This window comes from Eumetopias jubatus, unplaced genomic scaffold (assembly GCF_037043125.1).
Source record: "Eumetopias jubatus isolate StellerSeaLion01/CBP00866 unplaced genomic scaffold, mEumJub1_p1.0 scaffold_15, whole genome shotgun sequence".
NCBI classification, from domain to species: Eukaryota; Metazoa; Chordata; class Mammalia; order Carnivora; family Otariidae; genus Eumetopias; species Eumetopias jubatus.
This window is the reverse complement of record NW_028274821.1, coordinates 47,628,958-47,656,218: the sequence shown is the minus strand read 5'-3', so window position 1 is coordinate 47,656,218 and position 27,261 is coordinate 47,628,958. Positions and strand designations below refer to the sequence as shown.

The window sequence follows — 27,261 nt, the reverse complement described above, 5'->3', positions numbered from 1 at the left end:
GGGGGGAGGGAGGGGAACCTTGGGTGCTTGCCGCCCGCGCGCGCGCAGCCCTCGGGCTTCACCGCCGGCCTTTCCCGCGCGCGCGGGGCGCAGAACGGTTCTGAGATCGGGGGGAGGTCGGGGGGCGCGCGAGCGCGCGCAGGGAACGCGGGGGCGCGCCTGCGGGGCGGGGATGGGCGGGGGGCGGTGCGTGGGTCCCAGTCGGCGATCGGGGGGCGGGCGCGGCGCTGCCTACCTCTGATGCCAAAAGGCGGCGCAGCGGTCGCGGAGCACAGAGGAGGTGGCGGCGGCGAGAGTATGGTGCGCGCGTTTTTGATCACAGTGCGGATTCGGCGCGCTGGTGGCCCGCCGCGAGTGAAGGCTTTTGTGGTGCGGATCACGCGGCCCGCGGGTGAGTGGGCAGAGCCGGGTGTGCGGGCCGCTGCGGCCCTGGTGTTAAAGCTAGTGAAGAGCCGTCGCAGACCGCAGCAGCCGCATCCTAGAAGAGCAGGTAAGAAAGGCCTCGAAAAGTCCCGGGCGCAGTCCGGCCCTTGGAAGATTTTGTTTGGTATGATTTAATACAGATAAACCATCTTCCGGACCAGGATAGGAGGAGGAGGTTTCTAGGGGTGGAAGCTTCTTCCCTCTTTCCCCATTCGGGTTACAGTTACTTAGAGGTGCGGTGCTCCCAATATCTTGAGCCCAGAGCCCCCTTCACACACCTCCTCAGTCCCGTGAAACTCCGGGGAGAAGCGGGAGATTCTAACCCACCTTAGAAGTCAGTCACTCCTGAATTTCCTGGGTAGGAGTCAGTAAATACACACACACACACACACACACACACACACACCACATACCACATAACACACACACCCCACATAGCACACAACACATACACACACACACACACACACACACACACACACACACACACACACACACACTGAAGGTGTATTTCTAGGGCACTTTATTTCGCCCTGGAGGAAAGTATTACTAACGGTCTTGGTTTTATGGGGGCCACCTGTTTTCTCCCCTGCCAGGTCAACCCTCTCTGTAGGTGGAGGATGTTCCAGGGTGGGTGCTCACACACGGTTTGGCTTCCCGAAATAGTAACACTGGTCGAAGGAGCAAACACTTGCTTCTGCGGGTCAGTAGAGTTGGGTTTTGGTAATAAGATGGAGATCTCATATTTGGAGCCCTAACAGATTCAAACTGCTCGGGATGATGCTTAGCAAAATGTTTAGCAAAAAACAGAACTACAGTGATGAGTCTGAGAAATCACAACGGATCATATTTTAATCATCTCAGGCCACAATTAACACTTTCTAAAAAATGAGGCCTACTTGAAAAACAAAATCCTAGGTAGTTTTGTCCTCACATCAGACAAATCTTTACTCGGTGTAATTTCCTATGACCAGAATAATTGAAAATATATATTGCTACAATATGCAGAATCCTAGTTAGAATTTGGATATAAATCTAAAAGCAATTTCATGAAGCTTCATTTTTGTGACCTTACTTGGGGCATCCATTTTCCCCAGGTATAGCTGTTTTGAAAAAGCAAAGGCCAGGGGAAGGGGAATTATTTTTTTATTGTAACGTTAATAGGCCTTTGTCATGTAAATGTAAACTGTTAAAACTACGGGTGTTTAGTTAGGTGCCTCAATTTACAAAAATTTACAAGCAGGGGCGCCTGGCTTGCTCAGTCCGTAGAGCCGACAACTCTTGATCTCGTGGTTGTAAGTTCGAGCCCGTTTGTGTAGAGATTACTTAAAAATAAAATCTTTTTAAAAATTTACAAACAACTTATAGGGTAAATACACATTTTCTTTTTCATATTATTATGAAAGTTCCGTTTTTTAAAAGAATTAGTAAGAGCTTGTAAAGGATTTCATGCTATGTTGCTGGACTTAACTTCAGTTCATTTTAAACATTAACAAGACCCTGTGTGTTTGTTTGTTTCTTTTATGGTGCTTTATTCTGACCAGCAAATGTTTAGCCACCATATGTTTTTGAATATCAGAGTTGTTACTATTACTCTCTACTTAAAGCTATTTTACTTAAAGTATTAGGTTGCTTCTGGAAATCTCTAATAACAAAGTAGAAAATTTTAATCTATGTAAATATAATTATGTGTTTTCTATTTTAGGACTACACAATGTAATTACTTTAAGTTAGATACAGTGTTTTTATATTTTTATGAAATGTTAAAAATATAAAAATAATAGACTCATGGAAAGTAGCCATTTATTTTTTGTTATTTAAGTATAAATCAATTTTCAGGACTAATATGTAAAGTTATTTAAAAATGTATTGACTAGGGGCGCCTGGGTGGCTCAGTCGGTTAAGCGGCTGCCTTGGGCTCAGGTCATGATCCTGGGGTCCTGGGATCAAGCCCCACGTCCAGCTCCCTGCTCAGTGGAGAGCCTGCTTCTCCCTCGCCCTCTGCCTGCCACTCTGCCTACTTGTGCTCTCTCTCTCTATCTCTCTGTCAAATAAATAAATAAATAAAATCTTTAAAAAAAATGTATTGACTATTTGAAAAGCCCAATTTTTAGTAAATATCTGGCCCAATTTTTAGTAAATATCTGAAGACAGGACACACAACTTAAGTAGAATAGACTATGTCTTAAAAAGTTGTGCAATTATCCTTTATTTGTGAAATTATACACATATGTGACATATGGAAGTATTAATTATAAGTGATGTTTGATTATATATTTCACATAAATATATATTATGCCTATGGTTATACTGACTTAAGAATATATAGGATGGTAATTATATTGGGACTCATTCAATTTCTTAACCACAATGCTAAAAAATTATTTGTATGAATTACTTAATATTAATACAAATATATAAGATGTAATTATTTTTTATTTTTAAGGTTTCTACAACTATGTGCATTATGACTTTTTATTTTTATATGACTGGAAAATGTATATAATAAAATTCCATGTTACTAGTTTCTTTTTCACACATGCCTGATGAATTACATTAATTGATTTGTTACTTCTACCTTGGTGTGTTTACAAAACAGTTGTATTTTTATGACATGAAGTATTTATTTGTTTACTCCTATTTGGGAACCCTTAGGGTTTTTTTATCACCTTTAACAGCATAGCGTTCTCTCAAGGTAAGCACTGTACGTTAGCATAAACCATTATTCCCAACGTGTACATGATCCCCAGGTTGTATTATGTTCTACAGAAACAGTGACACTTTCACTAACCAAAACATAATATTCATTTACTTCTTTGGGGACTCTTGAATTTTAAAAAGTCCATTGTCATCCTAAGGTAGGAAGGACATAACCTTGTCTATGTTCATAATATTTTATAAGTCTCTTTGATTACATGGTAGTTCATCACTAGTAACTACCATGGTAGAGTTAAGCTAAACCATTTTTCCAACATGTGAATGACTCCTATTAGTAAAGTGATCCAAATCATCTCAAAAATACTTTCTTAAAGGAAGGCTAAACATTTGACCCAGGATTTTTATTCTTTTTAATTTTTAATCCTTTTTGAGAAACATAACAATCCCACTTGCCCCCTCCATACCTAAATACCTTAGGCCAGAGAATCCTTCTGTCTGCTGCAAAATCTAACTTGAGAAAAAATTTTTGTGGTGCTTTATTTCTACAGTTTAAGTTATGTAAACAATGGATATTCTTTCACTTTCTAAATATAAAATTATTGTATTGAATAGCTTTTTTAAAAAGCTACAGATATCAAAATTCTTGTTCTCACATAATGATCACTAATATTGTGTCTGTTTATTGACCAATGAGATTAATGCACTTTTTAAACACGCCACTGGCAAGGACATTTTTATTGTAGGTATGAAGAACTTTTAAAATATCCATACATTTTTGGAGGCACCTGGCTGACTCAATCCCTAAAGCACATGACTCTTGATCTTGGGGTCCTGAGTTCAAGCCCCATGTAGGGTATAGTGTTTACTTTAAATTTTTTTTAATCAGAAAAAAATATTCATACATTTTATTCAACTATTCTCTGTGTAGGCATCATTCAACGAAAGAAAGATTATGACAAAGATCAATAGACAGATAAATAGTAGCAAGAAATTGAAAATTGCCTTGAATTCTAGCAATAAGATGTTAAATTATGACGTGAAACTATACTCTGGAATAATGGTCTGGAATATTCTGGACTCTGGAATATTATAGACAATCATTTTTGAAGAATATTTAATAGAATGTGAAATGATTACATTAAAGTTAGGTGATTTTTCAAGATTGAAAACAGTAAACAATTCTTATTTTTGCTTTTCCTCTTTTCCTCTCTCTGGACACACACACACATACACACCCTGTTTATGTACCAAAATATCTATAGTGCTTTCCTTAGGATGGGGGGACTGGGATTGGTAATCTTTAATTTCTTCGTTATACTTTCGAGTTTTCCAAAAGTGTGATGACCATCAGCAGTAAAAAACAGGTCATTTTCGAAGACTGAAATGATCCTACGTTACGGATGAACTAGAACCTGCTTAGCGTTAGATTGGGAGAGGCAGTGAGGACACTGAGTTGTGCAAGTATCATATATAAGAAGGTTCTTGTAAAGTCTGGAGAAAGCACAAGAGAGTTGTGACTTAAGACTAACGCACGCCGTGCCTATTCACAACCTACTTCGTTTTTACGGTAAATGCATAGCTGTGCTAATTCCCCCAAGTGCCTGGGCGTTAGGCCTCCTGTCACAAAATCTGCCCCGTTCTAGGAATCCCTCTCACGAGTCCTTTCCGGACCACTTCAAGCTGGGGCTCACCGCCTCCCAGAGCCGGGCGAGGGTTGCAACGGGCTTCCCCAGAACCCCAGAAAGAGCCCGCCCCGCAGGAAGCGAGACTCGAAGCTTTTCGGACCTCGCCTCCCCCACCTCCCGGCTGCAGCCAGCCTCCAGGACCCTACCTCCTCCCCACCCTCTCAATTCCTAGAGACTCTGCGGATCCCGGAAATTTAATTGGCAGCTGGGGTAGGACTCTCTAGCAAGAGTTGAGAGGCATGGCCCACCGATCACCCCACTCCGCGAATGCACCCCTTCAGCTTTTAGCGGGCCCCTGGGCCTCGCCCCACACCCCAACTATTTCTTCAAGTAAGAGTTGATCAGAGTAACAGACCAGGGGTTACACGTAGAGCGGGAATGGGGCTTCACTAGATGGAGGAGGAAGTGGGGGCAGGCAGAGGCTGAGGTGGCCTCGTGGATTCAAGAGAGGTGCAAGGTAGGACCAAGGACGTCTCTTGGTCACCTCCCCAGCTTGGAACTAGCTAGCCCTTTTTTCTAGAGGGGAGGATCAGTGAATGGATCGGGTTGACTCGAGACACCGTGGGGAAAGTGTCCAAAACTTGGCAGCTTATCCCTTCCAAGCAAGGTGGTGACCAAAGAGTATTGAAAAGACCTCCTCCTCTTCGTTCCTCTGTCTGCGGTACAAGACCGTAAGGAGAATGACCCGTAGTATTTCCAGTGATGAAGAATTTGCCTGAAATTCTTCTCTCAACTGTTTTCTTCTCATACTGCAGCTTTCCTCAGGTTTGAGAACTTCCCCAGTTTAAAAAAAAAAAAAGTCAGTAAGTATTAAAACAAGATCAACTTCTATGACAGTAAGCCAACCAATGGAGAAAACCTTGGGAATAAATAAAGGCTTTGTTCAGTAGGGGAAAGAAGGCCTCTCTATAAGGCTCTCCTCCATCCTAGAAAATGCCCGCCAACTTGGGACCTGCACAGATTCACCATATCCTAATTCATGCTATTTCAATGTGTACGTACATTGACAGTTGTTGAACTTACTAAAGGTCAGTAGCATTTGTTTTTTAGAGAAAGGAAAATTGAAGAAAATCTCTGCTTCTCAGTGCAGTTATTTATTTCATGAGCCCTAGAATGATTGCTGCAATAGGGCAGACCTCCATAATCAGAAAGAAGTAATAAAAGGGAAAAAAATTAAAACCATCCACCACAAGACTTAAAATTCCAGTGCCTCAGAGGTCCTTCAAAAAATAAGTTGATCCTTATTTTTTATATTGTAAGTCATATAATGGCTCTGTTCATGAAAATATAAAAATGTTATCACAAATGACTTTTTAATTCTTGTTTGACAAGATCTCAGTTTTTCCCTTCACCTCAAAAAAGGGGGGGCTCAGAATAATTTAAATTGTTTCAAAGCCAGTAGGAAGAAAGGTTTTGTAGAGGTTCAGAACTATATGAACAAAGATATGTAATCTCTTAAACTGAAACTAATAAAATTGTGCAACCAGAGTGGTGTAAATAAATATGCCTTTACTTTCTCAATCTAAGCATGAGGTTAGTGAGAAGTCGAAGAACTAAGGCAAGGCTTATCAGCAGCATCATTACCTGAACTGCTGTTTAGAATATACATTTCTGGGGCCCATTCACAGAAAATCTAATTCAGCATATTTGCTGTGAGTCCCAAGAATCTGCATTTTAAAAAGCGCTTGAGGGGGATTCTGTTACAGGTGGCCTTTCTGCAACACCATTTGGCAAATATGGACAGTGTTGCTTTTTAAAACCTTATTTTTGCTTATTTATTTTTAAATCAAGGCCTTGGCCTTTTAGATAAGATTTAAATTTTAGAATCAGTCAGTCACACTTTGGGTCCCAGAAAGGATACTGAGAGTCTGAGTAATCAATGAAGGAGCTATTTTACTAAATAAGGGAGACTCTTTATTATTATGTGATCCTTCATCTGAATTGGAAGATTATCTCTTAGATGCCAGATTTTTACTATCAGAACATACTTTGGGGAGGGGGAAGGATGTAACAGGATATACTTACATTGTTAAAACTTGTAGCACCAGACAGAAAATTTCCACATAAAACATTTATGATATTTTAGAAATTTTATCTTTTCAAAACACTATACGTACTTACCCCCGCTTACATACGATGAATAGTTCCAGATAGATAGATAGATAATAAGGGGTTTCTTTCAGTTCATTTTATTATCCAAACAGAAACCAGGCTGGTAAACATGACAATCTAAAATGATGTAAGAGAGGAAAAACAAAACAGAGAAATGTTTCACAGGTTTAAATGGTATTTATTAATCAAGGCAAAATTGCCGTAAAATGTCGCCATAAGAGCATAAAGCACTTGTGGAAAAAATTATGAGGTCTCTGTGTCTCTGCAAAAGCCCAACGACCAGAGAGGAAATATATGTAACTAGTGTAAGCTAAAAAATAATTAGCCATTCTAAGAAAAACTAAAATATTATGCCTTCCAAATTATCATTTTTCTGCCTTTAAAGTGCAATTTGTCTCATGTTATACCTACTTTGCTGGTGTATTAGGGAAGCTTATGTTTTGCTTTCTTTCTTTCTTTCTTTTTTTTTTTTGAGTGCCACCATTTTCTTGCTCTGAATCTCTGAGGCTGCCAGATCCTCTGACTCAGCAACTGTACAACTCTTTCACCCAATTTAAAGAAACAACAGCCATCCAAAGAACGATGACTCCCCCCTAGCAAATCTTTCTCACCTGTAGAACAAATAGTGTATTTTAACTTCAGAATGATTGCTAAATGTCCATATAACATGGGACACTTGGAATTTTACTTGGTTCAGTTTACATGCTGAATAATTGAAGCTGATTCTATTTCAAGGAACATACGATTTTTAAAAGAAGCTTTATTGAAACTTTCTTCCAAAAGCCTACAATCAAGTTTGCTTTCTCTATTCTTTCAAAATAATTATGAGAGGCCTAACAGTAATAGAACACATCAACTCACATCATCTCATGCAATTGTCACATTATCCTTCTGTTTTAGAGATTTTATTTTCTCATTTTATAGACTGGAGACTGGGGTTCAGATAAGTCGTTGTATGGTCTGCCAAAAGTCATTCACCAGTAATTCATGTACAGTTGAACTGGTGTGTTTCTTGCCCCAAGTGCCCACACTTACCACCTTATAATTTTATTATATAAATATTTTTTATATTTATTTATATATATATTTTATTATGTAAATATAAGTATTATATATAGTATAAATTACTTATTCCCCACTTTAAGAGCAATCAATGGGAAATCTATGTACAAGCATAAGAATCACTTAAGCATGAAGTGAAAAGTCACTTTCTTGAAATACATGACCTGGGATTAGATTGTTTCCTTTACTTACTAGTTGTGTACTATTAGGACTAAGTACTTAAAGCACACAGTGTTTCCATTTTCTCATCTGTAAACCTGAGACAGTAGCCTATAGTATTCATCTAATAAAAACTAGATATAATAGTATATGTAAAGATACATTAGGAACTTATAGTTAGCATACATTTGTCAGTTGTTGTTAAAATGCCAAATGAAACTATGTCCTTAAAAGCACATTAGTTTACTTTTACAGTAAGTGCCTACTTAATTCAACTTTAATTATTCAGATTAGCAGGAAATTCCTGAACTCCACTTTTAAAAATGTACATATCATAATAAAAATATATTTATCAATTCAAATCCCTGCCACATTCCAAGGTGTCATGTGAAATCAATGTAAATTTGCCTACTTTTTTTAACCCATACCTGTACAGAAACCCTATATGATGGTCTTTACAGTATGACTCTGAACTGTAGTATTCCTAATCATTAAGTAGATATTAAACAATATTCATGAACCTCTGCTTTCTAAGATGAAGAAATCAAATTATTTTTAGAAAGCTGAAAAAAGTTATTGACCTGCCTTCAATTATCAAAAAACTCAATATAATAATAATTTCTGGAGGGAGCACTGAGGTAGTAGACTCTTAATTCCTCCAGAAGGTTGCCACCAGTCTAAACATCTGAATCAATAGTGTTGGCACAGAATTTTGTAAAAAAAAAAAAAATAGTATAAAAAATTCTGTGTGAGAGAGAGAATGCAAGGAAAGAGGAGTAGAAAGATTAAAGTCATCCCCAGAACCTTCAGAATCTCTGCCTTGGAAGGTAGCATGCTATTATTTACATTTAGGAGGATATCAAAAAGATGAGATATATTATGTAAACTTCCTTAAGGCAAAATTGACTTAGGTGTATAAAATTGGTGCAGAGTAAACATAAATTGTATTCTGTTATCATTGCCTTTTTAAAAATGAAGTATGGAAGTTATCATCTTAACCAGAAGAAAGAAAAATATAAAGCTGTACTTTCTCTTTTTTTAAGATTTTATTTATTTATTTAACACACACACACAGGGAGAGAGAGGGCACAAGCAGGGGGAAGGGCAGGCGGGGGAGAAGCAGACTCCCTGCTCAGCAGGGAGCTCGATGTGGGGCTCCATCCCAGGACCCTGGGATCATGACCTGAGCCAAAGGCAGACACTCAACCGACTGAGCCACCCAGGTGCCCCAAAGCTGTACTTTCAACCCAGAGACTCAAACGAAAACATGAGTGGAGATGTTACATCTGTAAGTAAAATGTGCTAAACATGAATAGGAAGCATTTCCTGATTTATTCAGAGTTGATACATATCATCATGAAATTGATTCCTTCCAGAGGAGTTTAATCACAAATTAGGTGATGAATGTCACTTGAGGAAGAGCGATCCAAAACAAGAATTATTTCTTATAATATTTTATAGTATCAGGTGACATTTTGGCTTCAGAAGTCCAGGAAAAAAAAAATGTTTTGAACATAACAGTAGGACTATAGAGCCCCGAGAAGGCAGGCTACTCTTAAAGAGGGCAACCAGTTCTCCATTTGAAGAGGAAATCTTCAACTTAAATGATTCCCCCTGAAATTAGAATATCCTAAGTCACTGTTAAATCCAATCAACCATGAACAGTCAACTCCCACCCCCAAGAGTGAAGACTTAAAAGAATATTTTCTCTGTGAGTTTCAGTAGTTTCTTTGCATTCTAGTAGCACATACATACATCAGCAGCATAAGCAAAAATAGAATAGTTTATGTGTTCATGCTTAGCAATTAAGAGGGCAACATGTGTTTGAAAGGAGAAAATCTATTCCATGAGTGGGAAAAAGAGGGAGGTTGGGAATAGAGGTTTAAAGAAGGTAAACTTTATAATCCCTCAATTTTGCCTATAGTTTCCCCATTGTACCTGATATATGACCTGTACACCAAGTAATGGTGGTGGGTGGCAAAGAATGCCCAGAAAACACTGAACACTCACTTGCTTCATTGTTACTTCCCATGATTTAATGAAGCTTTTTGTGCAAGTTCTTTTGTTTTAACACAGCCAACTTTATTACAAAGAAGCTCTGTTTTCAGGGGGTTAAAATTCAAAGAAGATAATCACACCTTTTGGAAGGGAGTTGGCTTGTTCAAACCCCAGGTACCCACCAGAATGTATAGTAACAACAACAACAAAAATACCCCAGAGGAAATTGACTTTGATGGCCTAAATGAGCAACATGATAGTAAATGTCATATCTATTCTCCAAAAAAAGGAAGTTCTATTTATTAAGAGCCTACTGTGTGCTTAGATTTTATATATCTGACATTCTTTATTCTTTATAATAACCTATGAGGTAAGCTTTATTTTCCCCACTTTTGAGAGGTGGGAAGATGGAGGCTCTTGATATAATGAGCAGTGGGTGTTATATACAACTGATGAATCACTGAACTCTACCTCTGAAAATACTAATACACTGTGTTTATTAATTGAATTGAAATTTTAAAAAAGTTCCCATAACTATTCAAGCCCACAGAGCTAGTAAAGGAGGGATCAGGTCTATGAGGGTATAGAGACTGGGATTGTCTCATTACCATGCTTTATTTGTGTCTCCTCCAAGACTGTTAAGGATATGGTTGACATTCTCACCAACCACATCTCTCCAAGTCAGAGTAAGTAGCTGTAGCCACAGAAAGATTATGGAGAGAGGATTGATTTCAAGACCTGCAACAAATATTTATTAACTGTGCAACCATGGCAATGTACCACCCCTCCATTTTCTTATCTATAAATCAAGAGGGTAGCTTTTTGAAAAGTAAATTGCAATATGTGGCAGAGCCTTATACTTTTCGAAAAACTGCAGTACTATTTATTGTAGCAATTAGAAACCCCTAAAATATCTGACAACAGGGGTATCACTAAGTAAACTATAACACTGTCTCAGTGGAATGTGTTGCAACTGTTAAAAGTGGTGTTTATAGGGCCGCCTGGGTGGCTCAGTGGGTTAAGCATCTGCCTTCGGCTCAGGTGATGATCCCAGGGTCCTGGGATTGAGCCCTGCATCGGGCTCCCTGTTCAGCGGGGAGCCTGCTTCTCCCTCTCCCACTCCCCCTGTTTGTGTTCCCTCTCTCGCTGTCTCTCTCTCTCTGTCAAATAAATAAATAAATAAAAGTGGTGTTTATAAAGTGATATTTTAGAGAATTTAGGGAAATGTTTTAATGATAAGTGAGAGGAAAAGCTTACTTCAGAATTGTACTATATCTACAAAAACTAAGCAAGGAAAAAAATATTTCAAAATGTTAACAGTCACTGCTTCTGTGCATTGTAATTTTTCATTTTCTTTATGTATCTCATTTCTTAAAAAATGTTTACACCTGTGAACTATAATCAGGAAAACATTATTCAAAAATGATAGAGTTAAGTGACTTTGAAAGGACATGAAGATTCAAATTTCTGTCATTATGTGTATTATTAACCACCAGTACATCACTCAGAAACACAGTAGTTTCTGAAAGTGGAGATCCTGTCATCTTAGTCCAGGATTTGCCACCTGCTCACGGGCACAGTTCTCAAAGAAAAGAAAGCATTGCTGAGTGTTGTCCACCATGTACTGTACAAATCAATCAACAGGGAGACACACCAGGGAGAGTGTTGACCTCTCAGATAGAACTGTTAACCTTGAGTTCGAATTCCATCTCCTTGTGCATTGTTCCTTAAGCACTCTGGGCTGCTTCTTTTCTGATCTATGAAGAAAGGATAATTCTATCCCACAGGACAGCTGAGCTGTGGGGTTAGAAATGATATAGGTAAAGCTGTTTAATGCTTGTCACATAGTTGGAGTTCAATAAACGGTAGCCATTATGATTTTCTTGGCAATTTTTTTTAAAGATTTTATTTATTTGGCAGAGACACAGCGAGAGAAGGAACACAAGCAGAGGGAGTGGGAGAGGGAGAAGCCGACTTCCTGCCAAGCAGGAAGCCCAATGTGGGGCTGGATCCCAGGACCCTGGGATCATGACCTGAGCCGAAGGCAGACACTTAACAACTGAGCCATCCAGGCGCCCTAATTTTCTTGGCAATTTTGAATGAACTTCCTGTTGTCTCTATTTCTGTCTGTCTCTCCTTTAATTATATGCCTTATTACTTATTTTGTTCCTCGGGATGAGGCTAATTCTCAATATCCGTGCAGGTAAACAAATTATACACATACACACAAATACATACTACAGATAGATATTTAGATAGATGTACGTAGACACACAAACTATGCTAATATTTTAGTTTTCTCAACTGGCCAAATAGCAACAGATAGACATAAGTAATTCACCTCAGAAACTTCTCAATATGCAAAAGCAGACATTTACAAAACAGGGGAATTCTGAAATGATTGTTTTCATGACCTGCAAAGATTCCTCATTTCATAAGAACCCACTCTATAGATACTTTTAATAAAACTCCTTCATAGATTTAAAATCACATTTGTTTTGCACACAATTTAGAAAAGACATCTGCTATATAACATGTAATACATTTCTAAATTGTCCTCAGAATGATTTTGGGAAGATGACAGGTACTGCAGATTCTATGCTCAGTTAATACTTTGGAAACTAAAGTTGAAAAGTTGTGACCTACCTATAATTATGCATCATGTTTATAATAAGTGAAGTCATTTTGAGTTTTGTGTTCCTTGCCAAAGTCCTGTCTGAGCAGGAAGAGAAAAATTATAGTAATTCTGAGTGAACGAAGATGTCATGGAGTCCCTAAAGAGTGCCTTACTTATAGCAAATATTCAATAATTGTGCTATATTGAATTTAATTAGAGAATATTACAAGAGAGAAGGAAACATCCTCCATCTTGAATTTTCCATAGAGCTAATCCGGGATCCTCTTTTCTCAGCAAACTTGTTGGAGGTCTGCTGTTTTCTCAGGGGTCTCCCTTTCATGTTAAAGGTATCTTTTCTTCTTGTGGAAAAATAAATAAAGGAAAACCTACTCTTTCTTTGCCATTTTTCATGTAAGGAAGTCCTTGTTTCCCATTTAAAATACCCAGATTGGACACTGAACCTTCAGAATTCTTACCCAAGGGCACTTCAAGGGGGGAACATGTTTCTTGGCTGAACAATATTTTGAGGCACAGTCATCAATATACTTGTTTTGTAAATGGGGATATTGAAGCCAGAATAATGTATGACCTGCTCAAGGTTATAAGCGGTAGAGCTAGGCCTGGGGCTCTCTTTTCCTTACATTATTAACTTCTTCTATATTAAAGGGGTGCATGAAATTATTCTCCTATTGCCTTAGTCTTCAAGTAATTCTGTTGCACCCAGCATTCAATCCTAGACTTAACTATTCAGACTTAATTCTATTCAGACTTAACCCAGCTGTGTCCAGAAGCTCTTTCATGGAGAATACCTTGCTCTGATAAGCTATATCCTAAGAAGCTCTTCTTAATTATGGGATCCTCTCGAGAACCTGAAATACAACATCTTTTCCCTGCTAACACAGGTCTGAAGTGTCAGTTATCAGAATTCATTTTCCTGCTCCTGTACTGTTAATGTAGACTCCCCTCAAGGGCTCATCCCATTTCAAAACCACCTTCCCCCTCCAGAGAAGCAAACATGTTGATGGTTGTTACCAATATACCCTCTTGACTAAGGACCCTTCTTTTTCTGTACCCATAGCTTAAAGCCAAGCACCTGACATACAGTATATGTCTTCAGTTACTCTTTGTCAAAGTTATGAATGATGGTTTTCAGAAAGGCAACTCTTACTTTTCTAATAAATGTATCATGTTCACTTAATTAATTAGAATGGCTAATGTATACACATAGTACAAAATTCAAACATGAAAAAGAAAGTCTCCTGTCTGTCCCAGTTCTTCATTTCCTTCCCCCACAGTTAACAGACTTTTCTGTATCTTTCCAGAGATATTCTATGTATATTTTATTTTTAACCTCGAACTATATTTTGAACAACTGTTTAGTAACAATGCTAATATTGGATATGGCAAAGAGATATATGCTTTTAAACACAGCTTTTGTGTGTTTTTCACTTGATATAATAACCTCATGAAGTAGAAAGAATAGAACAAGATAGATCTCACTTTAAAGATATGGACATTGAAGCTAAAAACAGTCTCAAAGGAGTTCATATTCAAAAAAGCAGTTCACTAGATACATCAGGACTGTCACTTGGTCCCAATTCAGAGCTACTTCTCCAACACCTTTTATTTTCCCAATAAAGTAATATTATCATATGATATGTGTGCACACAATGCATATCATACCTTGCCAATCCTGCAATGCCTTGTCAGAACCAGAACCTAATTTCAAGATACTACCTTCTCAAATATCTTTTTATCTCTTTCTGGTGATGTGTTAAATTAATAGTCACATCTAGAATGACAATCTGAGCAGCCCTTCCCAGGCTCCTCTGAAGGCTCTTTTTCCATTTCATTTTCCAACTTCTCGCCATACATCCCAGTGAATTATTTTCAGTGTTCCCAAACTTCCCCACCCTTTCCACCAAATTCTTTGATTTGTAGTGTTACTAGGGTAGCACCATTGTAAGGCTTTCTTTAAGTAAAATAGATTCTCCTGTAGTGTCATGATCTCTACCCTCAGCTGGGTTCTCCAGGCTGATGAAATATTTCTCTAAGTCCTACTCAGCCCATCCCTCTCTCCTCATAACATATTCTAAATCTTCACCACTCTCACTTCTTTTTATTTTTATTTTTTAAAATTTTTTATTGTTATGTTAATCACCATACATTACATCATTAGTTTTTAATGTAGTGTTCCATGATTCATTGTTTGTGCATAACACCCAGTGCTCCACGCAGAACGTGCCCTCTTTAATACCCATCACCAGGCTAACCCATCCCCCCATCTCACTTCCCTTTTTAAACATAATTTTTATTAAATTCCAATTAGTTTACATACAGTGTAATATTAGTTGCAGGTGTACAATTTAGTGGTTCACTAATATTAGTTTTGGGTGTACATTGAGTAATTGTATGACTGCTTACATACAATACCTGGTGCTCATCACAACAAGTGCCCTCCTTAATCCCCATCACCCATTTCACCCCTCTCCCCAACCACCTCCCCCTGGTAACCGTCAGTTTGTTCTCTATAGTTGAGTCTGTTTCTTGGTTTGACTCTCCTTCATTTCCCCTATGATCATTTGTTTTGTTTCTTAAATTCTACATATGAGTGAAATCATATGGTATTTGTCTTTCTCTGACCAACTTATTTCCCTTAGCATTATCCTCTCAAATTCCATCCACCTCATTACAAATGGCAAGATTTCATTCTTTTTGATGGCTGAGTAATATTCCTGTGTGTGTGTGTGTGTGTGTCTCTGTGTGTGTATGTGTGTGTATACCACATCTTTTTTATCCATTCATCAGTTGCTGGACACTTCAGCTCTTTCCATAATTGGCTATTGTAGATAATACTGCTATAAACATGAGGGTGCCTGTATCCCTTCGAATTAGTATTTTTGTGTTCTTTGGGTAAATACCTAGTAGTATGATTGCTGGATCATAAGGTAATTTTTTTTTCTTCTTTTTTTTTTTTTGAGAGAGGTGGGGAGGGGCAGAGGCAGAGGGAGAGAGAGAATCTTAAAGCAGACTCTGGAGCCCCATGTAGGGCTCAATCTCACAACACTGAGATCATGACCTGAGCTGAAATCAAGAGTCCAACACTGAACCAGCTGAGTTACCCAGGCACCCCAGGGTAGTTCTATTTTTAACTTTTTGAGGAACCTCCATACTGTTTTCCAGAGTAGCTACATCAGTTTGCATTCCCACCAAGTGTGAGAGGGTTCCCCTTTCTCCACATCCTCACCAACACATGTTGTTTCTTGTGTTAATTTTAGCCATTCTGGGGTGCCTGGGTGGCTCAAGTCAGTTAAGCGTCTGTTCATGATCCTGGGGTCCTGGGATTGAGCCCTGCATCGGGCTCCCTGCTCAGCAGGGAGTCTGCTTCTCTCTCTTCCTCTGCTGCTCCCTTTCTGTCAAATAAATAAATAAAATCTTTAAAAAAATTTTTAGCCATTCTGACAGGTGTGAAATGATATCTCATTGTTTTGATCTGCATATCCCTGATGATGAGTGATGTTGAGCATCTTTTCATGTGTCTGTTGGCCATCTGGATATCTTCTTTGGAGAAATGTCTATTATTCGTGTCTTCTGCCCATTTTTAAAGTGGATTATTTTGGGGGGGTATTGAGTTTGATAAATTCTTTATATATTTTGGATCCTAGCCCTTTATCAGACGTGCCATTCACTCTCACTTCCTAACCCACCATCTTATCCTCACTGCAAACAAGCCAGCCTCTTCCTTCATGAGAGGAAGTGCTTTAACTTCCTCCCTGCCCTGACCTTTTCGCCTTTCTCAAATCTAGCTATATCTCTGTGTCCAAATTTATAACCACTCTCTGTGCCTTGTATTCCATTTTTTCCTGACTTTTTAGGGACCTCAGGTCCTAGAAATACCTTACCTTGCCTGAGTCCTCAACTTCCCTTTTTTCTCTTCTAGCTGTCCTTCTCTTGGCCTGGGACCTTTCCTTGTGTGTGCTCAGGCCTCCTCACCCTTCCCTCTACCTCCCATCACCGACATTGCTGTGAACCGTCACAGCTAAGGTGGGAAAAAATAGTCCACATAGTGTCCCCACGTCCTTGCCATCCCATACATGCCTGCTTTTCCTTCTGACCATCTGAGCAGCCCTTCCCAGGCTCCTCTGAAGGCTCTTTTTCCAGGAGTTTATTTCTCCAGCTTATTACCATACATCCCAGTGAATGATTTTCAGTGGTCCCAAACTTCTTTGCCTTTTCACCTGCTCTCACCTCTGCTTGGAACATCTTTCTCCTCCTTTTATGTCTTTATACTCCTACATCTCTCTCCAAGGCTTGGGTCAGTTTTCAGCATCCGTGCAGCCTCTGCCGGAGCCACCAGAAGTTTGGTTCCCTTTTCATTTTCTTGTGTCATCCTCTACTTCTGTTTGCTCTTCAACACACGTTACATGTAATGCCAGTTTAACACCTACAACAACTCTTTGAGGCAAGTACTATTATTATCTCACATATACAGATGGGAAAACAAACCTAGATGCAGTAAGTAACTTTGTTCAAAGTTATAGAGCATTAAGTGAAAAGTACAGCTTTGAACTCAGGCAGTCTTACTCTAGAACCCACATGTTTAACATTCCACCACCACCATGCTCCACCCTTAGCCTCTGAGTTTGTCGAATGAATGAAGGAGTGTTAGTCTTTTTCTTAAAAAATGGATCAAAATTGAGACAAGTTTAAATTTCATAGCAGAGATTTTCAAAACTGCCACGGCAGCACGAACCTAAATAAGGCCATGACATTCTCAAGGAAGAAGAAAATTAAGTTGGAGAATGATAATAACAATATGTAACAAAGTTTAGGATTCAGAGAGCTCTTTGGCTTCATCATCTTATTTAATCAACCTGTGAAATATATTATGATTCCATTTTACACATGGGCAAACTGAGGCTGGAGTAACCAGGATCCTGGGCTTTATATTCTATTTCTTCTTGGTACTGGCCCTCAGGTCTGATCTGATATGGAAGAGTAAATCGGGAGTATGGTAGCTTCTTTAAAAGAAAAACTAGGAAAGTTTTACACTATTATTAACTACTTATTTATACAAGATTTCTAATAGAGTATGGGATCAATTTCTAGACCTGAGGAGCCACACCCAAGGATGCCATAATCTCTTGGGAGCTCTACTGCAAAAGTGCCAGAGCTAGGATATACCTGTCTAAAACCTCTTCTTGGAAAAAGTCAACCTCCGTGTCTGTATGTAATTCATCCAGAGGTTGTTTTTATATGGTTCCCTCATGCATTTCCTTCAACAGTAGTCCAATATATTGCCTAAGAGTTTAATGAGCTCTTGAGTAGGAATCCGTAGTTGGTTTTAGAAGAATTTCTGAATTCCCTAAAAGTTATATTCAGAAATACATGTGCAAATAGGGGTGCCTGGGTGCCTCAGTCAGTTAAGCATCTGACTCTTGATTTCAGCTCAAATCATGATCTCAGGAGATCAACCCTCTCCCCGCCGCAGCTCAGCAAGGAGTCTGCTTGAGATTCTCCCTCTCTCCCTCTCCCTGTGCTCCTCCCCACCCCTCGCTTGCCTGTGTGGGAGAGGGAGTGAGCTCTTTCTCTCTAAAATAAATATATAAATCTTTTTTAAAAAATACACATGCAAATGAACACACTAGTTTAAAAAATTATCACATACTTTATTTTGGGGGGAGAGGGTCTATAGCTTTCAATAGATTATCAAAGCCCTACTCCCCCTGCTCCAAGATTAAGAGCCATTATTTTAGTGATGGAAGCTAATTTTGATACTGCTCTAAAACCAAGACACATTATAAAGAAACTCTATTACCTCCTTCCCAATACTACAACCACTATTTTCCCCTTCCCTATCATACCTACATTAAAGAATTTTATGTTCTCAACCACAGTTTGAATTTTCCACACCATTGTTGCCCAGATAATAGAGAGGTGCCTGGAAGAAAATATAGAAAGCACAGCAATTCATTTTTTACAACAGATTTTACATCCCATAAGAGTTTTAACTGGCATCATTTTAGTTTTTTTTTTAATTTTTAAGTAATCTCTAAGCCCAATGTGGGGCTCAAACTCATGACCCAGAGATCAACACTCACATGCTCTACATGCCCTTAACTGGCATCATTTTATTTTTTTAAGATTTTATTTATTTGTTTGAAAGAGAGAGAGAGCATGAGCGAGCAGGGTGAGGGGCAGAGGGAGAGGCAGACTCCCCACTGAACAGGCAGACCCCTTGCTGAGCAGGGAGCCCAACTGGACTGGACTTGGGGCTCAATCCCAGGAGCCTGGGATCATGATCTGAGCTGAAGGCAGACACTTAACTGAGCCACCCAGGTGCCCCAACTGGCATCATTTTAAAACTACATGTTTTGCCTGAACTAACAGCAACTGAAAGTATTTGGGGGGCTTGAAGAGAAGTCAACTAGGGATTGAAATGTAACTTTTGAGTAGAGCTGTATTATCTAGTAGGCAGATTAAGCATGTCCTTTAAGGCATGAGCAAAGCCTGAACGATCCATTTTTTGAAAATAATACATATTTTAAAATATATTAGCCACAGGAAAAAAGTAATAACCACAGGTAAAATTAGAACCATGCTGGATTTTCTTTTCCTTGTTATACCCTTAGTTCTGTTTAACTTTTCATTAAATATGAGGGCGGTGGAGGGTGTCCTTTATCTTTTCAGTGATTAAGGTCTTCTTGGCCTTCCCTTTCATATAATATTCATAATTCTATCCAAAGCCTTTTATTCTCTGTGACTCACAGCAAGATTTTAAGAGAATCCTCAAAATAGAAAATTTAAGAGCTAAGGTATTAGCTTAAGATGAGCCACACTGTTCTAAATGAACTTATGTTCATCAATTCATTTAAAACTCACAACAGTCCTATTAAGTAGGGACCACTCTTAGCCTCCCATTTTGTAACTAAGATAATTGTGAGGCTTTTCCAGTAGGAAGAAGAGATGGGGACAGGAGAGGAGCGGGAGTCTTTCCATCCAGGAGAGCGCTGTTCTGCTGTCTTCCCAAGGAGGCGCCCTTCGCTCTGAACTCGCTGTGAATGTGATAGACTCTGAATCACTAAGCAACTCTTTCTAGAGCTCTAAGCACTTTTTTTCTAGTCTAGGAGTAATTATTTTTTTTTTAAGATTTTATTTGTTTGACACACACAGCAAGAGAGGGAACACAAGCAGGGGGAGTGGGAGGGGGAAGCAGGCCTCCTGAGGAGCAGGGAGTCGGATGAGGCGCTCGATCCCAGGACGCTGGAATCATGACCTGAACCGAAGGCAGACGCTTAACGACTGAGCCACCCAGGCGCCCCTAGGAGTAATTATTTATTAAGAGCAAAGTCTATCAGCCCAATGATTCTCTTGCCAGTTTCCTATCTGCTCGTTGGCAGAAATCTCCATCATCCCTGTTAAATAGACCTCATCTTCTCGGAGCCAGCCCTTATCAGGGCACTCAGGCTTTGCACAAGTTTGGGAAAGCTTCGCCCTCGTCATCCATTTTACAGATTGTGTGTGTGTGTGTGTGTGTGTGTGTGTACAGGCTGCTGGCGGGTGGGCAGTGTGTGTGTGTGTGTGTGTGTGTGTGTGTGTGTGTGTGTGTGTGTGTACAGACTGCTGGCGGGTGGGCAGACTCTCCAAAACTAATGTTTGAGCAAGGATTTCTGGCATGGTGGACCCAGCACGCGAACCCAGGTGTTGAATGGTGGAAGAGGGAGAGTTATCTAAAAGTAGGTAAGCCTCGTGGTGGCACAGGTGACACCGATCCTCGTCAGGGCTCTGACTGCGAGGAAGAGTTAGCTGTTTCTTCTGATTAAAAGAGGAAGCAATACTTTGCCTACGACATCAAACACCCTGGTTCGAAATTGGCGGTTAGGAATCCTGTGCGGCTTTCAAATGCGAGGGTTTGTACCGGAGAGGCAGGAAACAGGAGAGCAAAGTCGCTTCAACCGAGTGAACTCGCTCTGAGACCGCGAGCGTCTCCGTTGGGGGCGGGGGGAGCGCAGCGGCGGGAGGAAGGCGGAGGGAGGGGGGAGCGGCGGCTGCGGAGGGGCTCAGGGCTCCCTCCCTGCCACGGCTTCGTTAGGCTCCCCGAGCCGCGGAACCGTGAGAGCAGAGGCCCCGCGTGGGGCGACTTCAGGGGGTGTCACGTTCACAGCGAGTTCAGAGCAAAGGGCGCCTCCTCGGGAAGACAGCAGAACGGCGCTCTCCTGGATGGAAAGACTCCCGCAGGAGGAGTCGAGGGGCAGAGTCGGGGGGTGGCTTCCGCCGGCCCCGGAGGAGGAGAGAGGAGGGGCGGGCTGGTCACGAGAGGCTGGGGCGGGCCACTGGCGCCCGACCTCGGCGGAGGTTGGGAGGGAGGGAGCCAGGGGGCAAGCGCTGGGGAGCAGCATGGAGCCCTCCGCAGACAGGCTGGCCACCGCAGCCGCCCAGGGCTTGGCGGACGAGGTGCGGGCGCTGCTCGCGGCTGGGGTGCCGCCCAACGCGCGGAACCGCCAAGGTCGGAGCCCGATTCAGGTGGGTGAGCCGGCCTGCCGCGGGAGGAGGGGGTGGCGGGCGACTTTGGAGCACAAGCTTTGTAAGGGAGTCGGAACCAGGCCAGCGTTTCGATTCTCGGTAAAGGGGAGACTTCTTGGCGAGTTCTCAGGTGGAGTTTGGAGCCGAGACCTCCCCGTGTCCACGTCCTGGGGGCTTAGGAAGCCACGAGGAATGAGGAGGCACGTGGGGTGCAGAGCCCTAGAGTGGTGTTGGAGATCGGGCGGGGGGGGTGAACCTATTCGTGTTCATACAGTTCGAGGTATGTTCTTTATCTGATACACGGTTGCGAAAGTTTGCGGTAAAAAGCAAGATTTTAAAGAAATGGGAGGTTTGTTGGGTCCACTAGCCGGGAACTCAGATCCCCGAAGGGAGCTGATCATCTTCCTTTCTGGGGCGTGGGGGGGGGGGATTGCAGTGGAAACCGTCTGTGTAAATTGAATAAATATCACTTGAAATTATTCAGAAGCAACTATATATTGTGTTTATTTTTACTTTAACCGAGTAAAGAAAATATATGCTTGTTCTAAGAATTTAGGTAATACAGACATATGAAGAAAAACATTTTGTGTGATCTTGCCTGAAATAATGTCGTCAGTTTAGTTACCATTTTGAAGGTATCTCTTATAATTTTTGTTATTTTTAACTTGCTTGCTATAGATTTATTTGGGGCAGAGTTTTCAATTCCTCACTGTTGAAAAATGTCGTTTCTCCCCTCCTCACTCCAGTTGTGTGTAGGGGTGGGGGTGGGGGGGTGTTCGGCATTTGTGGTTGTTGTTTGCCTTCACTAACTTCCTAAATCCAGGCTAAAAAAAACGATTTCTTCCTGGCAGTCACCACCCTAGTTTTATTCCCAATGTCCACAGTGATTTCTGATTCTGAAAAATAAAATCTATGTGAAACAAAAGCTTACTGCACAAATTCCAGCATAACAAGACAAAGGAAAGTAACTGTACCTGCCATTTCACAGATTTCACAAGTCAGTCTTCCTTTCTTGAAACTATGCTACATAGGATAAATTTTATACACTTTAAAATACAGATATAAAAGTAAAACCAAAAATGCCTTAAAACAAGATTATTTGGGATTTGAAGTGCGAAGAGATTTTGAGAGGAGAGAGGCTGTGTGATGGTAGAAGAAAAGCATGAGTCCTTTAAAAAGAATGCATGCATGATTCCTAATTTCTCTAAAATTTTGCTCGGAGACTGTGAGTTTGACCTTGAAATTCTGGAGTATGTTAGAAGAGGCTTTATTTGTTTAAATACAAAAAGAAAAAAGAAAGTTGAATAATTAGTTTTAACAATTTTTTTTTTAATAGGGAAGTAAGACCATAGAGAAAGGGGGGCATGATTTTGGTTTAGAATCCTAACCAAACTTGTGTTTAATATAAAACTAGTTTATAGAAAATTTTAATTAAAGATAATGTGTTATCGAATGGATTTAAGCACTCTACAAATATTCATTTAATGGATTTTTTCTTTTTGCTTTGGACTGCTATTTAATTTATTTAAATATTTATTAAATATTTAAATGTTAGGTTTCCTTCCATACTTTAATACTGCAAAATGTAATGAAAACCTTTAAAAACCAGTTAAATGATGAAGTACTTCATTGGATAAATACAATGTTTCATCTATTATATTTTCACCTGTATTATATATATATGTGGAAGGTGACTTCTTCTAAGAACGGGTTTTAGACATGTGTTTTCTAGCTCTGGCACTTTTGCAGTAGAGCTCCCAAAAGATTATGGTATCCTTGGGTGTGGCCCCTTTGTTCTAGAAATTGACACCATATTCTGTTAGAAGTCTTGCATAATTAAGTAAAGGTGGGAGAGCCTTCCCAGTTTTTCTTTTAAAACAGTGAATTGTTCTAATCCACTGCAGTAGTTTTTATTTTTGTAGCTGTAATTTGGTTCACTGATAGTCTCTCTCTCTTTGAAAAATAAATCAGTTTCACTTTCTCCAGACAAGAACCAACCACTATAGTATAACTTACTGTTTCCTTGGTTTCGAGAAATTAAAAAATTCATCTTCAATACAGAATGAAATGAAAAATAAGGAATTTCTCTTATACAGTCACTGTTGTCTAGCTAATATAATGAAATAATGGTTACCCTAAAAAAGAATTGTCTGCCTTCACTATCCACCATGCAACACTCCAATTTTAAGGTTGCTGTAACTGTGGATACTATTTAAAGATTCCTCTTTGGTAATGACTTTGTTTCAAAGATATTTATGAAACAAATGAGGGGAGCATCTCCTGTTTAATGAACTCTCAGAGTGTAAACTTGGGAAGTTTCTTAGTTTCCTATTTCTGCTGTAACAAATTACCATAACTTTCGTGTCTCAAACCAACCTAAATTCATTATCTTGTAGTTCTGGAGGTCAGCAGTCTAAAATGAGTCCACAGGGCTGCATTTCTTTTGGAAGTTTTAGAGGAAAATCTGTTTCCCTGTCTTTTCCAACTTCTAATGACCATCAACATTCCTTGGCTCATGGCCCCTGCATCTTCTCTCTGACCTCCATTCTTAGATCTTTCCTCTGTAACCTTCTTATAAGGAAACTTGTGATTACATTGGACTCCTCCTGACAATTCCCGTTAATCTCCCTCAAAATAATTTAATCACATCTGCCAAATCTCTCCTCCCATGTAAGGTAATATATTCACAGCTTTCAAGTGTGAGGTAGTAGACATCTTTGGGAGCATTATTTAGTTTACCACAAGAAGGAATTTAGGGGCTGGTTAGACAAAGCTCATTTTATACTTAAAGCGAATTTTAACATTCTGGGAGGCTAAGTGTAGATTAAAAGTTTTACAAAAATTAAAGGTTTGCTGTTTTCATTTTCACTTTTTAACAATTACCTCCTCCTGGGCTTGGATATACAGAAGAAAACCATACAAAATCTCTGGGCCTTACATAATTTTGCATCAAAATGAGGGGGGAAATACAGGAGGTCAGGCTGTAGTTCAAGCCATTTTGTCCCTCACCCTTTTGCTATTGTCTGTGCCTCTGGCAGTGTTCTGTGTGTGGCTGGAACTCCGCAAAAGTTTGGAGAATATAATGGAATTCAGTGTGTACAGAAAAATGAAATGAATAGGAGAACTGGCTAAGGGAGTTGGTAACTGAAAACAGAGAATAACTAGACACCTGTGGCTTGCACCAGCATCTGCACGGGGTGGGGGCTTCACAAAGAGTTTCTTTAGTCTTGCCCCTGCCACCGTCCCTGCCCTGACCACTCTGCTCTCTCCGGCAGGTCATGATGATGGGCAGCACCCGGGTGGCCGAGCTGCTGCTGTGCCACGGCGCGGAGCCCAACTGCGCCGACCCTACCACCCTCACCCGACCTGTGCACGACGCGGCCCGGGAGGGTTTCCTGGACACGCTCGTGGTGCTGCACCGAGCCGGCGCGCGGCTGGACGTGCGCGATGCCTGGGGCCGCCTGCCCGTGGACCTGGCTGAGGAGCGGGGCCACCGCGCTGTCGCCGGGTACCTGCGCGCAGCCTCAGGGGGCACCGAAGGTGGTAGCCACACCCTTACGGAAGTTGCGGAAGGTCCCGGCAGGTGAGGTGGCAGATTTAAGAGTTGAAACTCAAGAGAGCTTCTGCAGCCCAGTGCACTCTTTTTCAGAAGAGAACGCTGGCTCCAGGAGAGCAGGGTCTTGGGTCTTGCCTCAGCTCTCGCACTGCCACCCTGTAGGACAACCCCATTGTCCCAATCGCACCGCCTCGCTCGGGCTGCGGACAGGAAATAGCCTAGATGGATTTCCACACATTAAAGCCCATCCCACAAACCATACCCCTATTCCCGCAAACACTCACCCTCCCCAGAGCTCAAGCCCTAGACTGTGGAACAGCGAAGACTCCTGGAGGCTAGAGGTCTAGTGGCCCCTTTCCTCCAAACTAGCTGGCAGCAGCATCCATTCAGCTACCCTCAGTTTCCACATTAGCATACATAGGTAGCTGGACCAACCCGGCTATTTCCAAAAGCATTTGAGCATGGCATCGTCTGGAAGAAATCTGTCACCCCCAACTCTACTGCAAATTTTGACTAAATCCGACCCTCTGCTCTATGAGGTGTTGTTTTCCAGAGCTGCTCAAGGGAGAGAGGTCTCTCCAACGCTGGCAGTCCGCACCCAGAGATTTACTACACTCTCTGAGAAACGGAGACCCTCTCTTACGCTTTTTCTTCTCTGCGAGAGAGATCGCTGAGAGAGGGAGATGGCCATGTGATCCTCCTTGCCTTCTCCTTCTGCAACCACAAAGCCTTCTTCTCTTGCGGTCCCCTTTCTCCACTTCCACTCCTGCCTGCCAACTTTACTGATTTTTTCTGAAGGGAGAACTATATATATATATATGAAATTAACACGAATATTTCAGGTAAACCATGACTTCGAAGATACTAAGATCTATCCCATTTTGGCTCAGAATTGGGGCACTAGACCCTCTGGGATTTAATGGGGGATGAGAGGACAGAGGGGAGAGGCTTGCTCTGAGCCCTAGACCAGAGATGCAGCGAGTTTTGAGCCTTCGGCGTGGGAAGTTCGAAGATCTCCTTTAGCCTGCCCACCCTCTCTCTCTCCACGAACTGACGTTCGCATCCGGACACAGCGCAGGGCGAGGGACCAATCATACGGCGGGTTGCGCGGAGCAAAAACGGGGAGGAGCTGAAGAGAAGGATTAGATGACTGAATCCGGCCACCCGCAAATAAATAGAGTAACCCTTTATAAGCAAAACTACGAGATTTGACCCAAGCACACAAGTCCGTCCACTCCTTTCTTCCTCCCCTCCATCCCTCCCTCCTTCTTTCCCTTTATCCTCCTACATAATCAGCTCCATTGTACATGGGACTTAAAGTGAATGAGAGAAAACAGGAGTCCTGCCCTCATAGAGCTTACATTCTGGGAAACAGACTTTAAGCAATAAACAGCGTATTTTCAGACAGTTTGTGAAACCGATGTGAAGGATAAGAGTGAAGTCTGAATGGGAAGAGGGGCTTAGAGTGATCAGAGAGCCTGACCGATGAAAAGAGATTAGCTACTGGAGGCAGAAACACTCTGTACACTTTGTACAAGTGCAAAGACTGTGGCGGTTTAGGACAGAAAGGCCGGCTGGAGCATGCACACAGCGAGATCAGAGAGGAAGGTCAAAGAAAGGATGCTAGGTCGAAACGTGGGTTTTGTTCGAGAAACTTTCGAAAGCCATTAGCGGGTTTGGGAGAGAGAGCCTAGGGAGAAACAGCACAGCCTAGAACCGAACGTTCCTATACGCCCAGCCGCTCCAGCGCCTCAGGTGCCCTCAGCTTACGCGCGTCACCCAGTCGCTCTGCGTCAGGTGCAAGAGACGCCTGCAGATACGCGAAGAGCCTGGCGTTGTGTGTGGCATGCCCTCAGCACGCATTATATACCCGGGTTTTCCTGTCGCAAGCCCGCCGGCGGCATGCCTGCGCCCTCCCTGCCCTCGCCTGGCGGGCCTGGAGCTCGGCGAGCCCGAGCAGCCAGCCGCGTAGTGCAGGCGGTATCTGCGGGATTGGGGAGTCGGGCTGCTGACAGGGTCCAGCCTTGACGGAGAGACCCTGTGCTGAGGGGTGGGGGTATTGATAAGAGGCCAGCGAAGCCGTCTGAGAACCTTGCTCGTAAGTGTCTGAATACCGAGTGGGAGACTATGAGGGGAAGGAGGGATGGGTCGCACACCCTTCATTGCTAGTTGCTAATGTGTTTTTTCTTTCTGCCCTCTGCAGACAGCCCGGACTTAAAGAATGACTGAGATCTAAAGACACCTCAAACTAGTTTGATCTTCAGTCAACAAGTGAATTACCCCACCCCACCCAACTCTTGCCTGCCTTCTAAGTTGCCATTTATCAAATAGCGCTTTTTAACACTGTAGACTGCTTTATATAAATCTGCCTTCACCTTCCCCTAAATTTCCATTTGTATGTCCATTTATACATTGTTATAAAAGGTAAAAAAAAAAAACACTGTTTCTGCCTTTTTATTATTGGGTTG

At 41.3% G+C, this 27,261-nt stretch overlaps 1 protein-coding gene across 2 annotated transcripts; it reads left to right on the top strand.

Annotated features, from left to right (window-relative positions):
• Positions 1-206: 206 nt before the first annotated feature.
• Positions 207-27,190, top strand: LOC114218214 (cyclin-dependent kinase inhibitor 2A-like). Of its 2 annotated transcripts, XM_028115192.2 has the most exons (3): positions 21,097-21,237; positions 24,513-24,820; positions 26,997-27,190. In XM_028115192.2, exons 1-3 carry the CDS (start codon positions 21,112-21,114, stop codon positions 27,016-27,018), a joined length of 456 nt encoding a protein of 151 aa, XP_027970993.1. In that variant the 5' UTR covers positions 21,097-21,111; the 3' UTR covers positions 27,019-27,190. The 2 variants fall into 2 exon arrangements, with proteins under 2 accessions (XP_027970991.1, XP_027970993.1); XM_028115190.2 differs by lacking the exons at positions 21,097-21,237; positions 26,997-27,190 and adding an exon at positions 207-490 and having other exon boundaries at positions 24,513-24,812.
• Positions 27,191-27,261: the final 71 nt, after the last annotated feature.